Source organism: Marmota flaviventris, chromosome 16 (assembly GCF_047511675.1).
Source record: "Marmota flaviventris isolate mMarFla1 chromosome 16, mMarFla1.hap1, whole genome shotgun sequence".
NCBI lineage: Eukaryota > Metazoa > Chordata > Mammalia > Rodentia > Sciuridae > Marmota > Marmota flaviventris.
In genome coordinates this window covers 21,313,682-21,338,086 of record NC_092513.1, presented here as the reverse complement: position 1 = coordinate 21,338,086, position 24,405 = coordinate 21,313,682, and the positions used below count along the sequence as shown (strand labels likewise).

At 34.2% G+C, this 24,405-nt stretch overlaps 1 protein-coding gene across 1 annotated transcript in view; it reads left to right on the top strand.

The window, feature by feature from the left end:
• Positions 1-24,405, top strand: part of Dcc (DCC netrin 1 receptor) — a 1,066,901-nt gene that overhangs the window by 890,958 nt on the left and 151,538 nt on the right. The window contains exon 15 of the mRNA XM_027949033.2: positions 10,817-11,011. Within this exon, the coding sequence (XP_027804834.2) occupies positions 10,817-11,011 (195 nt within the window). The remainder of the gene's footprint in view (positions 1-10,816; positions 11,012-24,405) is intronic.

The following is a 24,405-nucleotide window of genomic DNA, read 5'->3' as shown; positions in this document are numbered from 1 at the left end:
TGTCATGTTCAGAAATTTTAATACTCCTCTCTCCTTAGTTGGGGAAAATATGAAAGGATACAGAAGATTAATCTGTCATTTATATACATACAATTAAAACATCAAGTTTTTCTCAAGCATCCAAGGGATATTTTATGCTTGATTATAAAGAAATGGATTTTAAAGTTCTTGAATCACAGTAAACATATCTATTGATTGCAATATAATTAAACTAGCAATCAATAGTAATATGATAGTCAATATGTTTGGAATTGTAAAAACATACTTGCAAGTAACAGACTGGTCCAAGAAAACAATCATATTAAATCTGGAGTAGAATTTTAGAGCCCAGTATATAGGCAACCTGGTTTACTGTTTTACCTATTAGATTAAAAATACTGGGTGTTTTGTAAAATGGACTGTTATTTTTAACAAATATAGAAGTTTTATTTGTTGGTATAATTTTGGTAAAATTCTATGTGAAAGCCAAAGACAAACACTTGAAATAAATTGAAGTAAAAAATTCAGAATTAGGAAGGGAGTGGGGATTATACCAGTTACCAAAATAATATTTTCTTCTGTCAACTTAGCTTGATGTCAATATAGGATTTGGTGTGTAAACACCATGTCTTGAAAGAATTTTTTTTTTCTTGTAGACCTTTGGTAAGAGCCATTTGTGACAATATGGGATGCTCCTCGACAGGCTTGGGGAATCAATGGTACAGCAACTATGCCATCATATAGTTGAAGAACTCAGCCCCTTAGTATGATTCAATAGATTTCAGCTTACACAAGGAAAACAGGAGGCAATGCCCTAACTAATTTTTAGAAGCAATTGTAAATCTGCTTCAATTCTTGGGAAAATGGTGTTTAGAATCTCTGAACTATAATGAACAAAGGATGGTACAGATTTGTACAAATGTTCAAAGTTTCAAGTACTTTCCTTGGCCACAGGAAACTTTCTATTTGTTCATAGAATGTCCTTTATGACTTGCTTGGGTGAACCAATCACTTCTTATGTAATTAAAAACAGTTATATATAATACGTGTGTGTGTGTGTGTGTGTGTGTGTGTGTGTGTGTGCTCTGATGTCCTAATGACTAGACTTGAATACTGATCTACTCACTGTGTGATGTTGGGGAAGTGACTTTACCTCAACCCTGAGGAATAGCAAGAGTAGAGCCAGCTTAGTGATTTCTCCTAAGAATTGTCTGTGAGAATGGCAACAGGGCACTTAGCAGTTCTGTTTTTGTTGCTGGTTTTGACAAATTAGATCTCACACTTTGACTGCAGTTCTCTCTGAGAGCTATATAAAATACTCAGAGTCTGAGAACAGTATGAAAGAAAACACTTTTACTGTTGGACTCATGAAGCTTCTCCTTGTTCATGATCATACAGGGAATAGATGTTTTCATTTCTGATACAAACGAGGGCATGTATTTAGTACATCTTAAAAGTTCATCATCTAATTAAGGAATAATTGTGAAGGATGTCTCATAATTCTATCAACAGATGCAAGAGGGCATGTTGTAAAATTAGTCATCATCAATTTTTTTAAAAATTCATATTAATATAGGAATATAAATGAGTTTTCAAAATGTTAGTTTTTTTTTTCAAGAAATTAAGAGCAATTATTATGTTAAATAGTGAAATACTAAATATATTTTATTTTGGATTCAAACAGGCCTGAGAAGATTCCTACCATTTCTGTTATGAATAACATAACATTTCTGTTATGAATAAGAGCATAGTAGTTTTGGTTAAAAAAAAAGAAACAAATCACAGTATTGTATTATAAAAGGAAAGAAATATTATTTTACACACGATATGGTAGCATATGCAGAAATTCCAAGAACTACAAAACTATTAGAACTTATTATAAAATTTAATAATGTCATAATCGTCAAGATACATATACAAAAGTGTTGCTTTTATAGTAATAATATTTTAATCATTAAAAAAGAACTGCACTTATAGGCAATATAAAATATAACAGCTGAGACCAAATTGAACAAGATATAAACAAATGTATATGAAGAAAAACATTACATTTTATTTAAAAAATATGAAATAAATTGTGAACAAATAGATACCTATGTTTGTTGCTGGATGGTAAATGTGAACATCATGTCAGTGTGAGTTCTTCTAAAAGTAATGATTAGTTGAATGTAATTTCAATCAGAGGCAACTTCATAAGAAAGAATAATGTAGAAGAATTCCAAGAAGTTTTTTAAAAGTATAATTAACATTTTCTATAAAGCCTGATAGAAAATCAATGTAGTACTGTCTGGCAGAGGAATACATAATTAAATCAGTATAAAAAGAACATAGAAGGCAGAAACTTGGTATATTTGAAAAATAAATAGAAAAACAAGTTGACCACTTAGCAGATTTTTCATTAAAGGGGGTTGTGGCTATGGCCAGCAGCTTTGTTAAAATGCAAAATGCTGTTGTTGTTTTGTTTTGCTTTTTCCTCTTACATGGAACAAGTTGATAATTGTTGGTTCCAGTGATGGATTTGGAAGGCCAGTGAGGATCAAGTGACTCCTTCTTATGTAATTCAAATATAGAAAGGCCATCAGGGGTTGTAAAGAATTTTGTCATTGCTTCTTTCTTTCGGTATTTTCAAATACAATGGAGATGTAGGGCTTGGACCTAAAACCTCTCATACAGTTGGAAGCTGGGAGCTGATCTCTCAGGTGCACTTCTCTTTCAGTGATTGTGTTTTCCACTTTGGGATGGTTCTGGTATCTACAGGCCACCTAAGCCGGAAGCCACTTTGCCGTTCTCCTTCTCCAATTCACACTTGCAAGTACCCATGCAATCCCCGAGGTCTGTGATTCTGCCTCATTCATGGGTATGGAATCCATCCTTTCTGCTCCAAGCCCACCACCGTGTCTCCTATCAGGCTGCCATCACTTGTCACCTGAAAGTACCTTTGTGCCTATTTTCTTGGGACTGGTTTTCTCCCCTGCTCTCTAGACTCCATACTGTTCCAACATGAGTTTTCATAGCCAGATCTGCTGATGTCCTTTCACTGCCCAAACTGTTCTCCATCTGGCCATGTCTCAGCATCAAGTCTGCTGCTTCCTCAAGTCTGCCTGTCTGCAGTACCACCCAGGTGCACTTCCTCAGCTGTGCTGAGTCTCAAGTTTTTGGATTCCTTGTGCATTCTGCCAGAGTCTCCATGTCTTTTCTCATATATTTCAAACCTACTTTTCCTTTAAAACTCAATGATGTTTTATTTCTAGAAGCTTTTTCTTGTCTAAGTTTCATTCAGATATCTTTCATCTAAGTCCTCATAGTCCTTTTGGAACATGTCATCATAATATCCATCACACTTCTCAGTAGGCTAGTGGCAAAGACCATGCTCATCTTGAAGTCCTCAGTACTTTGCACAGTTTCTGCTACATAGTAGATGCTCAATTATTATTAAGTGCAGGGTGATCACGTAGACGTTCGTAGCTGGATATTTGTGTGAAATGCATACAACACATGCAGTTTGATTCTCCATTGATTTCCATTCTGAGAGTCAAAAAGAGATCATAGATAAATGATGGCAAGACATATTCATGGCTCTGTGTTTTAATGTTTTTCTTAAATATATGAATGCATCCCCTTTTCCTTAGGTTAGAAATTAAAAAATAAAGTCCTAGTTTTCTAGGAAGTATCTTGATTCTGTATTTTATTTATAGTGGTGCTTTTGTTGGTTCTAGAGCAAATTAAACTAATATGTATGTGGTTTTGAGAGTTGAGGTTTGAATACACTTGGAGGAGGATAAGCCTGAAGAACTCATTTAATACATGATTTGACAAAGACTAAGACTCCCACACTCCCAATTCAGAATTGGGTCTGTAGTTGAATTATTAAGATCTGTAATTTTTTTAATATAAAGTAGTTGATTAAATGCATCATGAAAGAAACAGGTTCTAGTGAGTTTTAGGATATCCAGAGCTGTTGTCCCTGGACCCTAAAGTGAGACAAGCCTCCCTGACTCTGATAGGCTTCTGTTTGCACAGCAGCTTCTAGAAAGCCACATCATGAGTGTTTGTTTTAACAGGCTTAGGTCCTTCCACTACTTCAAGAACTCAGGAGGTTCTGAGATCCATTCACACTTCATTGCATGTTTTAATGAATTCTGATTAATATGCCAACCTGTTACCCTACAGGTATTTTAACTTTCTAGAGGTTCCTGTCAAATCAAGAACCATGTTCCTCCAATGTCAAGGAGGGGCTGAATTTACCCATCTGGAATTTGGATTCTGTAGTTTCTCTATAAAAGAGAAAATCACAGAAAGCAAGAATTTCTTGACTTTTTAGAGTTAAACTTGGGGCAGTACATCAAAGGTCTCTTCCCTAAAGTACATCAAGGGTCTCTTATCTGGCTTTTACTTTTTCCTCCCATTGAGTCACCACCAGTGTGAACCATGGCCATTATGTATATGTGGATTCCATAGAATGATTTCAAGATGTGGTCTGATTGTTTACTGGCCCCAAGGAAACATCTCCATGTCAGCATCTTCTGCTGTCACTGGGAGTCACATGTCATGGACAGAAATTGGAGGACATGTGAGAAAAGAGATTCCTTATCCCTAGATGTACTAGTTTGATTGACTTAGATCTATGAGACACATTTTTGCAGAATTGTTACTCATTGTGGTATTAAAGTAGTAAACTTGTCAAAACTCCTGTTAAACTATTGACTACTCTTCTAGTCCCCTTGAATTCCTAGGTGGTTTTTTTTTTTTTTCAATTTTAGAAGCAATAATAAAGTAAAATTAGGCAAATGAAAGTAGCTAAAAGTAAAGTAAAAAAATTAAATATCATTTATTAACCTAAAATAGTTCAGATTGAAGGAAAACATATATTAAAAGTGAATAAAAGATAAAAATGGAAATAAAATTACAAACCTTAATGATCAAAAGTAGAAACTTAATTCATATAAAATTTATAGAATAGCTACGAGTGCAGACTCCACCAGAAATGAAATAACATCCATTAAAAATGTTGTGTGTGACCATGCATACTAGGTATCATAAATAGTAACTGTTGCTGTTACTAAGAACAGGAATGAAAACCTAGGATTCACAGTGTTTAATGGTGGCACATTGGTACCAGACCTGCCCTCACAAACAGAGTCTGAGTGTATCAGTTGCCTTATGTGACTGGCTGCTGAAGACCAGAATAAAACTCTAACAAAATGACCCACAAAATGCAGTAACTAAGTGGAGAGCAAATATGTGAGTGTTTGTCAAAAAAACCTACATCCTGCCACCACTTGGCAGTGCCATGCCTCACAGATGGTACATAGCACTTTGTTTTCATTAGCAAGAGCCAACAGAGTCCAATCTTTTTAACCACCAGGAGGGAAAAATAAACTTCCCTAACTATGTATTTATCTTGTTTCATTCCTAAATTGTTCCTTCCCTCCTTTAAAATTTTTATTTTAATGGATACAGTTATACAAAGTTTTATTAAGTATATGTGCATATGTATACATGTACATAGAGTAATATATGTGTACATAAACATGTGATTATAAGTATTGCATGCATGTACATATATAATGACATATATAATTATACATATAAAATGACAGCTATACAGAATGACAATAGTGTTGAACCTTATAAAACATGTAGACTTTATTCCCATATTTTTGAACATTTTATAGGTACTGGTGTTAGAAAGAGAAATAACCACATTAAAGAAGTGGTACAGTAATTGGCCATACATCCAATGAAAAGCAAAACAGGGCAGCAGTTCAGGAGTGATGAGGCCAGGGTTATAGTTTTAAATAGGGTAATCAGGAGAGGCTGTGATGGAAAATTAAATAACGAAAACCTAGAGGAGTAAGAGTGGTAACTGTAGCTGGAGGAGAGGTTGCCAGGCAGGTGGCCCAGGAAGTGCAGATGTCCTGTGGCCAGCATAAGCTTGCCATTTTTGAAGAACAGTGAAGTGTTTGGTGAGGAGCAGTGGGCTGGAGTGAGGTAATGAAAGGAAGGGAAATAGGAGGGTCGGAGAGGGAAGTGAGCAGAGGCCTGGATCCCAGGTGGCCTTTCAGGCCATTGTAAAGAACCTGTCCTTACAACATGGTAACACTTTGGGGGTTTTTGAACAGAGCCATAGCATGTTCTTTGTATTTTGCTGATTTGCACACATAGATTAACGGGGTTTGTATGCATTTATTTTAAATGCCATCCAGAAGCTGGTGGCTTCCACATCTGTATTTCTAAGCATGATCTTTTCACCAAGCCCCAGGCTTATACATCCCACTCCCTGCCTGAGGTCACCAACTGAACATGACCCAGAAGAACTTGTCTGTTCTCCTCATCAAGATGAGGATGCTCCAGTTGCCCAAGGCAGAGGCCTACAAATTGTGACTGGGTCTCCTTTTTCCATGCTGCTCACAGTCTATACCCCCAAAGTCCTATCTGTCCGCTTTCCCTCATCTTCCCACAGCCACTCAGACAAATTCAACTGCACCATCCACAAATGTTCACCAGATATTATTCTAAGTACCATGAGGAGATCTTGGGTGATCTTTCCTGACCAGGGTGGGGGAGTAAGATGGGATCTCATAATGCTTTCAACCCATCTCTCTAACTAAGCCTTCATACTTTCCTTGGCTTGACTTGCTCACAGTAACTTGGTTACTGACTTTTCACTCTCTTTCTCCCAACGTCCCTTCCCTGATTGATTTTTTAAATTGTGTTAATGAAGACAACATAATTCGCCATCTTCATCATTTTTAGCTGTACATTCCTGTGGCATTAAGTACAATCACATTGTTGTGCGACCAGCACCATTATCCATCCCCAGAACTCTCCATCTGGCACAGCTGAAATGTTGCACCCATTAAACAATCACTTCCCATTGTCCCCCTGCCCCCAGCCCTTGGCACCCACCATTCTACTGAATGTCTTTGTGAGTTCAACAACTCAGGTGCATCATATAAGTATAATCATACAGCTTTTGTCCTTCTGTCTCTGCTTCATTTCAGTTAACATCCTTAAGACTCACCCATATTTCAGCATGTGTCAAAAATCTATTCCTTTTCAAGACTGAATGGTGACCGATTGTATGAATAGGCCACAGTGTTTTGTTTTGTTTTGTTGTTGTTGTTGTTTTATGGACACTTGGGTTATTTTTCACCTTTTGGCAATTGTAAAAGGTGCTGCTATGAATGTGGTTTTGCAATTAGTTGTTTGAGTTTTTGCTTTCAGTTTCTTTGTGTATATATTCAGAAGGAGAATTGTAAGATCCTATGGTGATTCTGTTTTAGATTTTTTGAGACTACTCTTCATAGGAGCAGCACCCTTTTACATTCCCAGCAGCTGGCTCTGGACTGTTTCTGTTTTCCTGTGTACCTTCTATGTCCCAGGCATTGTGACCTTCACTGATTTCTGAAAACACCAAAGTCATTCTTATAGTAGGCCTATACATGAGCTGTTCCCTGTGCTTTAAATCTGCTCATCATATTTAGAAGGCTGACTCTATCTGGTCATTAGCCTTGAACTCTACCAGGGGACCTTCCTTGCTTAGTCATTTATTGTCTCATCAGCACATCTTATCAAAAGCTCATCTTATTTATTTGTTTGTTTGTTTGTTTATTTTTGTCTTCCTTCCCTCAACATCCAGAACTATGACTGAGGTATTAGAGTTGCACAGTAATTGTTGAAATGTCACAAGGATAAATCTAATGAATTTGCTAGAGTACTACATCTGAACATTAATCACTAGTAGAAACCTGCAATCATCACTCAAAGAAAAGCATATGTCCTTTAAAATCAAAATAAGCCAAAGAGAGATTCCATAATTCCATAACTTAATCACAGCTGTCAGCTGACTTCGTTATCTTGATCATTCAGACTACACTAAAAATTTGGTGCATCATTAACTTGGGTATTTCGGGCAAAATGTGCTTATGTTTGGTTTCAAATTATCTCAATAATTACCCTAATACTCCTCTATTTTATGTATGTAATCACTGTGCTAGAAATACTTGTAAAATCTTTCATGTAATTCTGAGTAGCAAATTCAAGTTTCAGATCCCAAATAAGGAGTACTCATGTCACTAACCTTCCACAGGAAAATGTCTAAATTGATATTTTATAGTTCATTTTAGTAATAATCACTTTCATAACCTATAAGATCATCTGTGTCACAGAAAATTCACTCAGATAGCATAAAAAAATTTATTTCTATATTTATATTGAGAACTCAGTAGGTAGGCATGAAGGGGCTGTTCTGGATTATGGGCCATCTCATGGCCTAGTTATTGATATAATGAGGCCATATATTATGGATGGCTTAGTTCTAATGTTGACTCAATGGTTACTGTTCTCCTGGCCCTGTGACTTCATTGAGTGATAAGAGCCCATAAAATATTCAGATATAAGGACAACATATATTCTTATGTTCTAACATTCTTGTTTTAATTCATTAAACTGGTTTTGATATTTGCATCTAGGGTTAAAACCATTTTTATGCATCAAAGAATATAGCAATAGCTCCTGTTCAAGAGCCTCTTGTTTTACTCATTTCCACACTTTGCTTAGAATTCCAATGGATGCAATTCTGTGGATACTAACTTAGGTAACCTACAGAACTATTCTGTGGTTTGCAGAAATAAGGAGAAATGCTCATTGTTCAGAAACCATTTTTAATAGTTTCTTTTATTCCAAAAAAATGTTGAATATTGTCATTCAAACATTACACCTTCTTATTATTTTAGGAAGCCATAAATGCTCACAATCTGAGTAACATTTGGTTTCTTAAGATTAAGCAGATTATCTTGTTGTTCCAAAGGTTATTGCAAAACTTCAAATATGTTAAACAGAATTTATTGTAAAGCCCATTACATTTCAAGGACGCTGGAGAGACTGTGGAAATAGGGTTGGGAAGTATTAATCCATCCCTTTCATCTCTTTTATTACTTTTACTTAGGGTTTATAGTGGGAAATACTTCACAAACATTGTGTTGCTGCCATAAAGGTTTATACCCATGTTTGGAGACATAATTTTTTATGATGCCCTTGCATATTATATCACAGGCTTCTTTAGGGCAAATAATAGCTTATCCCTTCCTGCTCACAAAGGGGCATCAAAGGAAAACAGAACCACCTTTAGAAAATTCTTTTGGCATAATAGCTTTAGAATATTTTGAAATACTGTTGTTACCCACGTTAAAAACTTTAACAAAACACATTTTTTTTCTTTCACCCCATAATCTAGAAGCCTGCATGTTGAATATGGATAAAGTTGGTGGAGGGAATTGTGTCAGCATATGCTATTATATCAGGAGAAAAATGTGCTGTAATATTCCCCTTAGTCATCAAGTTCCTTCACATAATTTACCATATGTTAACTTCAGACATTTTTGGTTGGGAAAGAAATAATGAATATAATAATTTGAATAAGATTCAAATTACTTATGTTTTTGAGTATCTATTAATTACCAGGAACTACATTAATCACTTATAGGACCACTGAAGTTGGGGTGGCCTTATTCTTTTTTTCCTACAAGACTTTTATGACTTTCAAAGAGTCAGTTAAGTATCCCTTATGCCTATCAAATTATTTCTCAGAGTCTAATGATACCTTTTTTACTTGCCAATATTTCCCACTTGAATAGAAACTGTAATAGTACCTGCCGGGTTCCCTTTCCTCGGTGTCCTCAATATCATGAGTACCTACCTTAGCCCAGAGAGAGAAGATGCTATATAAATGTTTACTAATGGAATAATGATCAGTGTTGAGAAAATGTATCATACATTTAGGACATGATCATAGAGAAGAATGACAAGGTAAAAGTCAGAATGTCAATTTAATATTAATATTATTAATATTTAACCTTTAACCCCTTTAAAGAAAATGTGTATTAGGCTGGTATGTACATTTTGTCTCAACTGAAGATAGTACCTATCTTCAGTTGAGAATTTAGGAACTATTCATAATCAGAGTGTTTTGGGCATTATCTCAATACATCTTTCCAGCACCGTATGAAATAACCAACTTTATCCGCATTCTCCACCTGAGGAACTGAGCCTTAGAGAGGACAAGAGACATCTAACACTTTCATAGCTTGTGTCTAGTCAGACTTTGACTTTGCTTTTCATTACATCCTGAGCTTGAGCTTGGAGTCAATCACTATGTGGGATGCCAACCTAATTTGAAGGGAAACTCAGAGCAACTGAATAATTTCATGAGGACACACAGCTAATAAATGATAGATTATGGTATTAAACTAAATTTTCTCAATTTCAAAGCCTGGGTGGTTTTGATCCAAGCCACAGTCTTATTTCTTTTAATAATAATACATTTTTCACAGATATTGTAAACACCAAGTCAAATATCATCCTAATCATGCTGAACAGATCATGGCCCTAAACTGTTTCAACTTCCAATTTCTTAAGAAAGAAATAGTACATTTATTTTTTGTTTTTAGTTAAATCAGAGTAAATATTGGGCCAGACAATTTTTCATATTTCATTTTCCTTTTTATTATTCTTATATCTGCCTTGATTCCACTCTTTATTAATGATACCTAAGAAAGAAATGAACCAAGAGAAGAAACTTCTAGAATAAAGATACATGATGCTGCAGTGTCCTGCGAAAGGGACACAGTATCCACTTATGGCTAAAAATTTTGGTGACAGTCAAATTACAGCTGGAAATGTAGCACATGCTGAAAAACAGGAGGGCCTTGGGCAGGAAGGGATGCATTACTTGATAATCTTTGCAAGATGATATGGTCCTGCATAAATGGGAAGTTTTGCCATGCTACAGGCTGTATTCTGAGATGTGCTAACGAGACCTCATTTTGAACCCTAGAGTCTCAAGTCCCTGACCAGCCAAGCTCACTTCATGTGAGGCCCCAGACCAACTGCATCATCATGAGTTGGACCCCTCCCTTGAACCCGAACATTGTTGTCCGCGGTTACATTATTGGGTATGGCGTTGGGAGTCCTTATGCGGAGACGGTGCGTGTGGACAGCAAGCAACGATACTATTCAATTGAGCGGTTAGGTAAGTAGCTGTGGTTTTCATTCTACTAAGGAAAATTATCTATTTTAAATTATTTCATTTATTGGAAAATTGCTATTTGGAATTATAACTTCAACATGTAGCAGTTAGTAGATGTTTAAACAACTCTTTCTCTACACACACACATACACACACACACACAAACTCTTTCACAACCTTTCTGGAGTTTTAATTTGGGGAAATTGATCTAGAGAGATCTGTAATGGTGGGTGCCTTGGTGCCTACCCTTGCGTACATATCAGGATGCACAAAGTGATTTGGATAATTTTCCTTTTTCCAATGGTCAGTGGGGACTTCTAATCTTAATAGGTCTTATAAAAAAATCAAAAATTTATCTTTATTTTTCTCACTAGGAAGATTTCTGTCAAGTTTTCTTTAACCTGGCATTATCTAATCACAGCACTTTCTTTTCCCTTAGCATTCATAGATAAAGCTTTGAGGCTGACATTCTAACTATAAAACAACAAGATGAGAAAAGAAATTTTTATTCAAGACAGTCAATTGGAATTATCAAAACCCTTGTACATGTATTTCTGTTTCCTCCCCAGTTAAGTTCAGATTCTCTTATTGAAGTCAATCCTGCCTTCTTTTTTGAAAAATGGAATATAATGCTTCCCCTCTGATATTTCTGAATTCATTGAAAATTCGTTCATTCAGAGAGGTCTATTGTGTGTGTAAACCTTCACACTAATTTTAGATCAGATTTTCTATAGTGCTGTAAGAGACTATATCATTAGCAAAGGGACATAGAAGAAAAATACATAATATATCAGGATGCCAATAAGTTAAATAATTCTTACAATGTCAAAGGCAAGTTGATTCTACCTGTTGATTTAATGCCATATTATCATCAATGAATTACATTGACCCCACTGGAAATGCAACCTGATCAGGGGTGGGGGTGCTACTTATTTGCAGTGTGTCTCGCAAACAGAACATTTGTGATGAGAAGCCCAATTTGAATTTGAATAGCTAAAATGCAGTCACAAGAAAAGATTTTCCCTTTGCCAGAGGAAAATTGCACTGACCCATTCTGTCTGTAATTGCTTCAAGCACTAATAAGAGAAGCACCTACTGAAACTCTCCACAATTTCAGTTAGGTTGGCATTTAGAAATAATATTCCCTCAGTCAATCCTGGAGTGCGAATGTAAGGGCAATCACAAAGCTCATATTTTATAGCCATCAAACCTATGTCAGGGGACTCTCACTTATCCATTATTCACAATACACCATCTCCGACAGTTCATCTTGATGCCACTCACCAGACAGAAAAGAGAGGTTACCCTGGCAGTGCATGGGCTCCCGGCAATGAGCATGAATGTGGTGCAAATTCAGAAGGAATTCATTAGGGAAAATGGAATCATTTCACCATGTCCTGTTGATAAGGATGCATTTTGTTAAAAAGAAAGTCTATGGAGTCTCCAAATTTTGCCAGGTTTAAAAGTTAGTGAGATTAACCTCAGCAAAATTCCCCAAGTGCTTAACAAGAAAAAAAAGAAAAGACCCCCATTGTAATGTGTGTTAAGGAAGAGCCTGGGAGAGTGGCTCTGTGGCACTGTTTGCCTAATAGGTGTGAGGGTCTGGGTTCACTCCCCTTCAATGGAGGGAAAAGGCAAATAGGACTCCAAAGGCAAATACAAAGATATGATAAAACCTAAATCATCATTAATCATGGATTTGTACTTAAAATCCTATCTAGAAATAAAATATATATATATATATATATATATATATAATGCCTACACAACTTTATTCTAGTACTACTGGTTGATATGCTTTTAACAAAGTCCCAAATCTTCATATAAAATATGAAACAAAATGATTAGTGTGCTGTTATCGTTCATTGTTTAAGTATCCTAAGGTTGTGCAAGCAAATGTTTTGTTTTTCTATTTAGCCAGCATATTTGTGAGACATAAGGTCTCATTTTCATAAAAATAAAAGATGTATTCTAGCCCACATTCAAACTCTGCAAAGAAAACACTGTTTTGTTTATTCGGTTGATCATTAAAATAGGCATAACACTTTTTATAGCATCTCTGTGAAAAGATACTGTAAAATAAAAATAAATATATTTTTAATATTTAAAGTTTGAGAAGTCCAAAGTTGTGTAGGCATTATATATAAGAAAAAAATTTTTTTGTTGTTTTAAGTACTGCACAACAGTTATACAATTAAAACTGAATTAAGGAAAATTAAAATTGATCAAAGTATAAGGTCAGTCTTACCTTCAAGTATTATAATTGTATTTGAGATTATGCAGAACAATTTGTTTTAAAATTAACCCACAAACCACCTCTTCTTTTGGATGAAAGACCAGAATCTCTAAATAGCATTTTGTTTATCAGGAATAATAATTCACTGTTTAGATGGAAGACAAGTTACCTACTTCTGGTCTGGAAATGCAAGACCATTTTTAACAATAACTAATATCACCTGATTTTTTAAAAAATGATTTAGTATTGATACACAGCTTAATTAACCAATGTTTCTACTATTATTTATAATTAGTCTATTGGCTTTTCACCCCTTTTAGTTCAAGAGCCCTCATACAAGGCTTGATGTACACATAGGATATAGATCCACATGCTCTGAATTTAGCATTATTTAGCAAAATTAATTTAAAGCCAAATGATGTTTTAAGAAATTTATCTATATGTTGATCTCTTCCTCTATCATTCAACTTATCTATCTTTATATCTTTATGATTATGATTTATATAAAATAAACTGCATATTTAACTGAATTTTCAAGAGCTTAATTGATGTATAATAAACTACATTTTAAATTTTTCTTCTTTAATTTTTCTCGGTAATATTTTGTTTTTCAGTATAATGTTCTTGAATGCTTATTGATTTATTCATTAAAATACATACTTTTTAGAACTCTTTTAAACTCAATTGTTCCTGAAACTTATTTTCCAAGTGTTGATTGTTGGTGTAGGAGAATACAACAGATTTTGTAACATTAACCTTATATACTAACACCTGTTCAATTTACCTACTTTTTATTGGTTTTGTAGATTCTCTGAAAAACAAATGTACCTAAGAACCGTTTTGTACTTAATTTCTGAGCTCTGTGCCTTTTCTTTCTCTTGTCTTACTATAGTAGTTAGGATATTCAGTAAAATGCCAAACAGAAGTATTGGAAGCAGGCATTTGTGCCTTATTTTGATCACAGGATGCAAAAATATAGTATTTGTACTGAAATCCCTTATTAGATACAGGTTCTTTGTACATGGTTTTTATTGCATTGAGGAAATTTTATACTATTCCTAGCTTTCTTAAAATTTTTGTTATAGATATTTTTATAATTTCTATGAAATAATATTTGATCTACTGAAGTGACCAACATGATTTTTTTCCATATTAGGATATGGTGAATTACACTGATTTTCAAAGGGTAACTAGCCTCGAGTTTCCCATGTAAATACTATATGGTGATCATGCAAAGTCCTTTTCTTATATCATTTTGTGCTCATGCTTGTGAAGTGATATTTGTCTACAATTTTCATGTAGTTTCTTAGTGTCACATTGGCCTTTTAAAAACAGTTGGACCAGGTTTGCTCCTCTTCTATTAGTGAAAGTTTATTTAAAATTGATAGCCTTTATTCCTTGGATGTTCGATAGAATTTACTAGTGAAACAAACTGGACCAGAGGTTTTATTGTATAAGAAGCCTTTTGATAATAGATTTAATTTTCTTGACAGACACTCTTACAGATTTTGTGCATATTCTTGTGGTTTTTTAAGTTAAAATTTTCATGAAATTTGTTCACTTTATTTTGCTGGACTTACGTTATTTGAACCATTTATAATATCTATTTATTATCTATAGTGGTAACTGCTTTTTCGTTTCTGGTATTGGTCAGTTGTCTTCCCTGGGGAAAGGTTTACCAAATTTGTAGATCTTGGTAAAGCAGATGACATTACTAGTCATTTCCAAGGTCTCTGTTTCTTATTCTTTCCTCTCTTCTCTTTTCTTGACTGTTTCCTTCCTGATATTTATTTTAGTTCTGCTTTGATCTTCTCTGGATTTCTTAAGGTGGAACTTTGTGATCACCTAAGGATCTTAGTGTTCCTCTGCTAGTTTACTTGCAGATTTTAGAGGACATTGTTTTGATAAACTAACAATTAATTTTTAAAAACATAATGCAAGCATGCAAGAAGGCAAATAAATATGGAATTGAATGGAATTTTTGATCTTGGTTAAGATTCATATTTCCCCCCTTGTATAATGTTTGATATTTGAAAAAGTGATTTGAGTTCTGGCCTAACATGATCTCAATGAAAACTGGGAATAAGAATCTTTTATTCCCTATATTATAGTGTCAGAGAGTTAACAGTTATTAATGGTGGCGGTAGGTTGGTCTTTTAAGATAGACCTTCTCACCCCCATACTGTGAGGCTTTGTGCCTCAGTTTCCCATCTGTAAAACAGGATAGGATGTCTACCTTACAACGTTTTAGGAGATTCAATTGAGACAATAAAAATAAAGCCATTTGTAATTTTTCTGAAGTTGAAAATACTTGATGCCTGTAATTGAGATATCTTTCTTATTTTGTACATTTTTTGTTCAGCAGTTAGATATAATGTAGTAATAATGAAGTTTCATAGTCTTTGGGTTGTGTGTGTGTGTGTGTGCGTGTGTGTGTGTAGTGTTCTAGTTTGCCTCCATTACCTAAAACTGGACTATATTAAAAATAAAATTTTAAAAATGGTTGAGAGTTGCAGAGTTTGGGACTCAGATAAGTCATCAAAGGCATGATATTATATAAAGCCTACAATTAATTAGTATAAATTTTAAAATCTAACCATGCAGTGACATTCAGTTCAGCATGAATTTTTAAAATGTGAACTAGTTTTAACTACAATAAGAGGCTGATTAGATAATCGTGAGCAGGAGAGTTAGATTCATTCAACATGAGCACTGGTTGCCCAGAGAGAGTGAGAGAGATGAGAAAAGGTCACTTGTGAGATCATTACTCAGAAGCTATCAGGAAGAATGGATTTTATCATTTATGATTTTTTTTCAGGCTAGTGTCTTCTAAGCCTATAGGAATTTTCAAGCAGTCTTTAAGGACAGCTGCAGGGTGATGCATTAATAATACATACATTCTATTTGTAACTCTTTTCTCACTTTCTACTCTCAGAGGTCCAAAGCAGATGCATTGTCTTACACCTGGTGAATTTTTTAAGGCTGTTTGGAAAAAAAAAAAAACATTACAAAAGATGAATAACATTATTGAACAAGAGCAGGAAAGATCTTACTTATCATTGAAGCAAAAATCTCTCCTTCTATTTAAATAGAATCTTTGAATCTTTTTCTTCTCTCTTAAAAAAAAACCCTTTCTATATTTTGTCTTGTATTTTATAATCTGATTTATCATTCGTAAAACCTAACTGATAAAGTAAAGGGCTATGTGGGTCATTTATCCTACAACATTAAATCTAAGCATTCAATTTTTTTTTCCTCTGTCTTTTTATTTTATTGGATTGGAACAATCCAGATCTCATCCTTAATTGTTCTTGTCATTTGATATTTATAGAAAGATACTAAGTACATTTCTTCCAAACACAATACAAAACCAGCCTGTTTCTCCATTTTTTCCACAACATGTCAAATATCATCCCAATTTTTTAAATGAGGAAAGACGAATAACTGAAGTCAAAGCTGGTTTTGTTGTTGTTGTTGTTGCTGTTTGTTTGGTACCAGGGATTGAACCGAAGGATGCTTAGCCACTGAGCCACATCATCAGCCCTCTTTATTTTTAAATTTTTTTATCTGTTTATTTTTTGAGACAGGGCCTTGCTAAGTTGCTTAGGGTCACCACTAAGTAGCTTAGACTGATTTCAATCTTTTGAATCTACTGCCTCAGACTCCTGAGCCATTGGGATTATAGGTGTCACATCTATACTTTTTAAATGAAAACAAAATTCCAATATTATTTTAACACACCTAGATAGATATTATAATAAACACTGAAGGCCTGGCTCTAAATGTGTAGAGAGAAGCCTGGGATCAAAATCAAATCTGACCAGGACTTGCTGCTAGAGTATACAACTGCAGGAAACTTATATTTCCTATATGTAAAAACAATGTGTTCTAGAAAAAAAATCAAATCCTTTCCATTGTCCAACAAAATTAAACAATCTAATGACAAAGCCCTAAAATTTCTAATTAACCACAAGTCATAGATTTGTGTATGAGTCCCAGAGCTAAATCATAATTGTATGACTACTGTTAACCCTTGAGCTAGGTTCAGGACTTACTTGGAGTGAAAATAGCAAAACACATATAACAGGGCAATTATACTTGTAGATTTGTGTGTTTCTCCTTTTAATTCTATCAATTTCTTTCCCATATATTTTAAGGATCTGATATCAGGTACATAATTTTTATTTAGGTTTCCTTTGTTCTGTTAATGAATTAACTACTTTATCATTTATGAAATATCCCTATTTATCAATGATAATATTTTTTACATTGAAATCTATCTACCTTTTCTTCTCTTACCATATCCACTTTAGACTTTTTGTGTGTTAACATGATATATATTTCTATTATTTTGCTTTTAAATTATCTTCATATATAAAGTAGGTTTCTTGTAGGCAGCACATAGCTGGGTCTTTTTTCTTTTTCAATCCAATGCTAAGGCTGAATTTTAATTAAGGTAGTTAGACCATTTACATTTAGTACTACTGTAGACAGAATTTAGTTTTATTTACCTTTCTTCTATTTATATTATTCTTATATTTATTGTTCTTTCTGTTCCTTGAGAATTTTTTTCCTTATCTTTCTGCCTTTTATTAATTGGAAAATTGAGTGTTTGTTTTTATTTTTCATCCTCTTTGGGCTCATTAGTTTTAACTGGTTTGCCTTCCTAAAATTTGTATTATGTATCTTGAATTTATCATGACTGACCATAACGAAATATTACATTTCACAATACATTGTTACAATTTTTTTTATAAATGGATAAATATCATTTAAATATTTTAAAATAGAGAAATAAACTTTATATCCAACTAGACAGTTACTCTTTAAAACTTCTTTAGTGTTAATTCAGATTTTCAATTTGTCTTTCCTTTTTGAAGGACTTCTTTAGTATTTCTTTTTAAGGCTGTTGTGTTTATGATTGACTCTTTGTTTATGTATGAAAAACATTTATCTTGCCTTTGTTTTTTTTCAATAATTTTCATAAGGCATCAAATTCCAGCTTCACAATTTTTTTTCCTTCAAAGGATGTTCATTAATTATTTTCAAAGGATGTTTACTAACTATTTTCTGTATTGTCTTGGTTCCAACAAGGTTGATCTTCTTACTTTTGTGGGGTGTTATTTACTCTCTACCTCAAAGTTTTCTTGCTATTGATTTTATATAACTTTATTTTGATGTCTTGGTATGATCTTGTTTATGTTTTTTTCTGTTTGGGGAATATGTTGAGGTTCTTCAACTGTTGGTTTTAAAGAATTTATCACATTCAGGAAAATCTTGTCCATTATCTCTTCAAATAATTTTCTTTTCTCCATCTCCTATACCTCTCAACTGGAGATTCCAGGGCCACAACTGTTATGCCACTGTAGGGTTACTATAGCTCACTTATTCTCTGTTCAGCTTTTTAGTCTTTTTTTCTTGGGGATTGTTTTTATTACTATGTCTTTAAAGTCATTGTTTTCTAACGGACCAGTCAGATCGCAGTCCCATCAGTGTTTTCCATGTTGCCATTGGGCCTTTTATCTGTGAGAGTTGATTTTATCTTTCTTTATGTTCCATGTTGTGATTACCCTGCTTAGTCTTTTTGCTACCTTTTTGAATATATGGAATATAATTATAGTTATAATATTTAATGTTATCATCTACAAATTATCTTAATGGAATAATTTCCAGAACCATTTCTCTTTATTAGTTTATATGTTCACTACAAATTGTTTTCTTTCTTCTTAATTTTGCAGGTCAACCAATTTTTGTAGACTTCCTAAACATTGTGTGTGTGTTTCTTTTTTTTTTTAATTTTTTTAAATTATAGGTGGACACAATACTTTTATTTTATTTATTTATGTTTGTGTGGTGCTGAGGATCAAACCCGGTGCCTCATGCATAGTAGGCAAGGGCTCTGTCACTGAGCCACAACCTCAGCCCATGGGTGTGTCTTTTATCTCATTGGGTGCTAGAGATATTTGTGGTTTAAATAGTCTTGAGAGTTGTTCTGTGATGAAGTTAAATCACCCAGGAAAGCATGAACAATTCTGAGGCTTGCCTTTAATATTAGATATTGGTATCTAATAGAATTTGTCCTAATAAGGAGAGATACATCCGAACACTTTAAACAAATTCCCATGAGCTATGGGTTTTTCCCATCTGGCTGGTGGAAAACCACATACTCCAGGCCCTGAGTGAGCAGTGAAGAGTTTTACTTTGGGTACTGTTGGGTGGTTCTTTCTCTAGTCATAAGGCATTTCCTCACACACAGGTACTGAAAGGTCCTGCAGAGAAACCCAGTCATCCTCCAGAGCCCTTCTGTCCACTTATCTTCTCTCCGGTGCTCTTCTCCACACCCTTTAGCTGCTTTGTTCATCTCAGACTTCCAGCATGTCCTTGATTGAGGGAGATTGTGGGGTTCCTTCTGGGTTTCTCTTTTCTCTGCCACAGTCTGGAAATCTCTCCAGGCAACAAAAGGGAAAATTGAAGGATTTGGACTCTTTCTCTGCTCTCAGAGTCACTGAACTAATCCTCCTGATGTCCAATGTCTGAAAACTGTTGTTTTATATATTCAGTCTTTTAAGTTTGATCCAGTCAAGAAGAATAAATCTATCCCTATTAATTCATTTTGACCATGAGTGCAGCGCTTTAATAAGCAATTAAATAGTCATTTTATTATTTCAGTATGCCAAAAATTTCAGATTTTTAAGAATACCAAAGATGCCAAACTGCATTATATCTATTTCCTCATTTCTGTCACAAATCTCATCAAGAGTGAATCTTAACTGTCATATTGTATTTTTCGGGAGTAAATTTAACTTGAGTGCACTTAGAAATGGGTCTTTTCGCCTGTGGAGAAATGAACCTTTATAACTCCCAGAGAGCATTGTGAGTTCAGTGAATTCCATGTAAATTACAATGTTAAAGCTCAGCAGCCCCCCATCAAGAAAACCCCTTCATGCATGGAATATAAAAGTTTTGAGTTTATGACATGCAAGCATTTTAAATCAGAAATATCAATGCACTTTAGCAGCCTCAAGAATAGTTGACATACATGAATAAAAAATGAATGAGCACCATAGAGAGGACATTATATTATTTTGAAATGAAGTACATTATAGGTGTTGCTTAACAAAATTCTGCTTTGGATTTTTTGAGACAGAGTGTAAGAAGAATTAAGGATAATGATTTTTGACCTAAACTCTGAAAAGCCTGATCCCAGAGATCCAATTGAAATAAGTTATTTAATAGTAAAGAATATAAAATGGGAGGGTAGATTTACTCCTTTCTTTATCCTTAAATACCTTTTCAGAACATTTATTTACAAGAATAGTGAGCACAAATCCAAGCTGTGTCTCAGACTGGGGGATCAGAATTTATCATTAGAAATTCATATAGTGCATGCTATCTAAGCCATTCTAAAAGAAAGACAATTTGCCTTCTTGCTATGATTTTGCAATTTTGTTATTTACACAGGAAATTCATGTTTCTTCTTAAGTTCACATCAGTAATTTTTAATGATATAATTTTATTCCTGCCTTTTGAATGTGTGAGTTATAAAATGAAGTTTTCTCTCATATCTGATCATTTATGCTTCTCATCTATGTTGCTTATAATTTTTCCCTGTAAATAATATTTCTTCAATTCCTGTGTTCTATACATATTGAGTGGAATATGATTTGAATAGAGCTAAAGTAATATATGCCTTCCTGTTCTCTTAGCATTTCATAGTTGCTTGGAGATTCAGATTTGTGTATTTCAATGCTTTTATTTAACAGATGTAAATTCATTCAGTACCATATAATGTATTATCATCTTAGACACAGTTTTCTCTTCAAATATTCTTGGCCATTTAGTTAACGTTAGTCAAAACAAAAATGGGTGATTTTTCCATGTTATAGGCATTTTCTTAATTAGAAAAAAAAGAACATTTCTTAATGTAGAGTTGTGCTAGAAGACCTTGTTAGCACTGGCAAGCTGTGCCCAATACCTGGCTCTTCTTGTTAAATGATTTAATATCCAGAATGTCTCCAGGGGAAGCCCCTGATAAACTATTTTTTCCATATCTATTTTATTTTTCCACATTTGTATTGGTACATTATACTTGCACTTAATGGTGGGATTTGTTGTTACCTATGGCTACCTGAACAGAATTAACTTCTATGTCCTTGACTACTTTGAACCTCAGTTCACACTCTAGTGACCCAGAGTCTGCCTTCTAGATTTTGTGGCCTGTCTTCCTCACCATGCCTTTTCCTTTTCTTCTGTGGCTCCAGATATCAGTTATGCCCCACTTCAAGGACTGGATTTGTCTGCCATTTTATTATTTTGAGGGTAGCATACATGGGGCAGAGAGTTTAGACCATTACCATTAATGTAGTTAAGAATGTGAAAAAGTTCCACTTTAAAAAAGTGGCAAATCATGCCATTAGATGGTTCATCTGAAAACTTTTTGTTTTTTAGGGATGGCATAAGTATATGTGGTTATGTATTTTAATAATCAAAATTTTATTGTATAAATACAGAAAATAAGATACATACTAGTCATGAAACTGGTGCAGGTAACTTTGGTAGATTAAACACAACAATAGAAGGGAATCCATTACTTTTAGGATGTCTATTCCAGAACTTAGTAATCAGTTCATCAAGTAGTATGTTCATTATATGAATGATTTGTATATTTTATTTAATTAGCACAATCGTTCAGGGGGCTTTGGTTATTTACAGCCAGAATCTTAGAAAAGTATTTTAACCATACTTGGAAATATAATATGTTGTCTCAACTTTTAGTCACTCAATAGAAATGGTCTTTCCTAAACTAAGCATTTAATTTTCTATTCATTATTAGAAAAAGGTGTAGCTAAATAGTTTAGATACAGGAAATTATGTTATCAATCATTTAAAAAGTAGCCAGTTGTACTTTTACTGCTCCCTTGTATATTAATTGATGTAAAGAAGAAGGAAAGCCATAACTACAACAAGGCAGATTTTTATGCCCTGACAAATCATTGTGCTACTTCTTTTCATTAGGAGAGGTTAAATCTTTGTATTGGTAGCATCTAGTATTACTGATAAGTCAGCCTTAGGACCCAAGGTTCATTTTCTTCTATAAGTATTTATGTGAAAGTCAACTTACCTTCTTAAGAATTAGTGAGAAGTAACATTTTGGACCTTATTGATTTCTAAGATAAACTTCCTTAAAAGGTATAGTGGTTTGAATAGGAACCTTATGAAGACATGCCCAACTCTTGACCTAAAGAAACCGTGAACCTGACCTTATTTTGAAAAATAAGTTGCACTTACGCTGAGAGATCTTGCTGAGGTCATATGGCTTTATCAGGTGGACTCTAATGTCCTCAGAAGAGGCACAGAGTGGTGAGATGCAGAAGAGGGAAGGTCATGTGAAGACAGAGTGGGAAGTTGCAGCTATTTAGAGATCAGAAGCTGTAAAAGGCAGGAAGGGGTCTCACGTGGAGCCTCCAGGGAAAGAGTGACCCTGCTGGTGCCTTAATTTCGGATGTTAGGCTTTTAGAACTGTGAGGGAGCAATTTCTGTTGTTTAAGTTTCCATAATTTGTTGCAACAACCCTAGAATATCAATATAAAAGATGACTCTCCATCTTGGCTGTTTGCTTTTATTTTTAAACTTCAAAACAACTCCTAAACTTCAAAAATCATTTTTCTAAACTATATACCATCTAATTATTATGACAGTATGAACAATATTTTAAAAGTGAAAAGTTTAAAAAGAGTCCCAAACCAGCATTTTTGAAGAAAGATATATCACTAGAGTGGCCAGGGATGATACTGAGAGATTTGGTAGTGAAATTAGATGAATAAGATTGTGGTAGCTTTCGTACTCAACAGGAAAATCACCTGTTATCTATAGTTATTGTGTACTTCTGACTGATCCACTATGTCTCCTACATTCATGTTAGAAGAAGCGCATTACAAACTGAAAACCACTTTTGGATTCACCCACTTCTATCTTTTGTTTAATGCAGTAGGGGCTCTGTTTACCAGAAAGAAACTTGGGTGGAATTCTGTGAATACTACACACAGACTTTTCTTCTTGCTGAGAAGAATGCATATTATAGCAAAGAAGTCAAATATTTTAAAAAATGTAGAGCCAGGAATTTTATCTACAAGACTAAAAATAAGCGACTTATCCTTATGTTAATTCATTTCACAAGTCTTGCACACCAATTAGTCATTTCTGAGCAGAAATCAGAAATACTGTAAAAGTATTGGACAAAATTCCTCTTACAGAGAGGTTATACATTTGGAACAGAAAGGTGACAATTTCCTTCTTATGCTTGACCCTGTTCCTACCAGCGTCCTTTTCTAATAGGTTATCTCATGCTAGTGAATAATAATTCAATCCTCAACTGTTACTTTATTTTCAAGCCTCTTGTATTATTGCTGCAGCATTTTTTATTTATCTTGTATTAAAATTTTAGGGATTGATTTTGACCCCAGTTATGAGCTGTATAACTGTGTTGCATTACATTCAGAAATTAAAAACATGAATAAATATAGTGTTGAATAAGTGTATTTAAATAATATTTGGTAATGGGTAGTATTGCCATCTCTGAGCAATGATTAAATAAAGTATCCATTGTTTTCTCTTGACACTTTGTTACTTGACTGAATGGCAGAGGGAAGCAATTTAAAATTTTAGAATGCCTGTGCACACATTGCAAAGATGTTTCTCTTGTTGGTCAAGTTCCTTAGATTTGGTGTCCTGGTTTCCTCAATCTGTCAAATGAGCATAACAAACTCTCCTGGCCTTCACAAGAAGAAGTGTGGGAGGAGAAAGCAAATCCTGTCAGTGTGGTGGAGGATGAAGTTATTTTTGAAATGAATATCATGTGTCTTCTGGAAACAAAATCTGGTTCTAAGTTTTTCAGAATTTTTTCTGGTTTCTCAATAGGCTCTCATCATTAACATGTGGAACTTTTTAAAGTATGAAGACTGGAATTTTATTTTCTATGAACTAGATTGTATTATTAGACCTTAAGGAGAAAACAAGGGAAAAACCACACTCGCTATGCTAATTTTGTTCAATAAAACAGGTAGACAATATTGCTTATATTGTCATATGATATGCACCTAGGAAACCTATTTGATATGTGCATTACAAACAATAAAAGGCTAGGCTGAAGGCATGATATTGA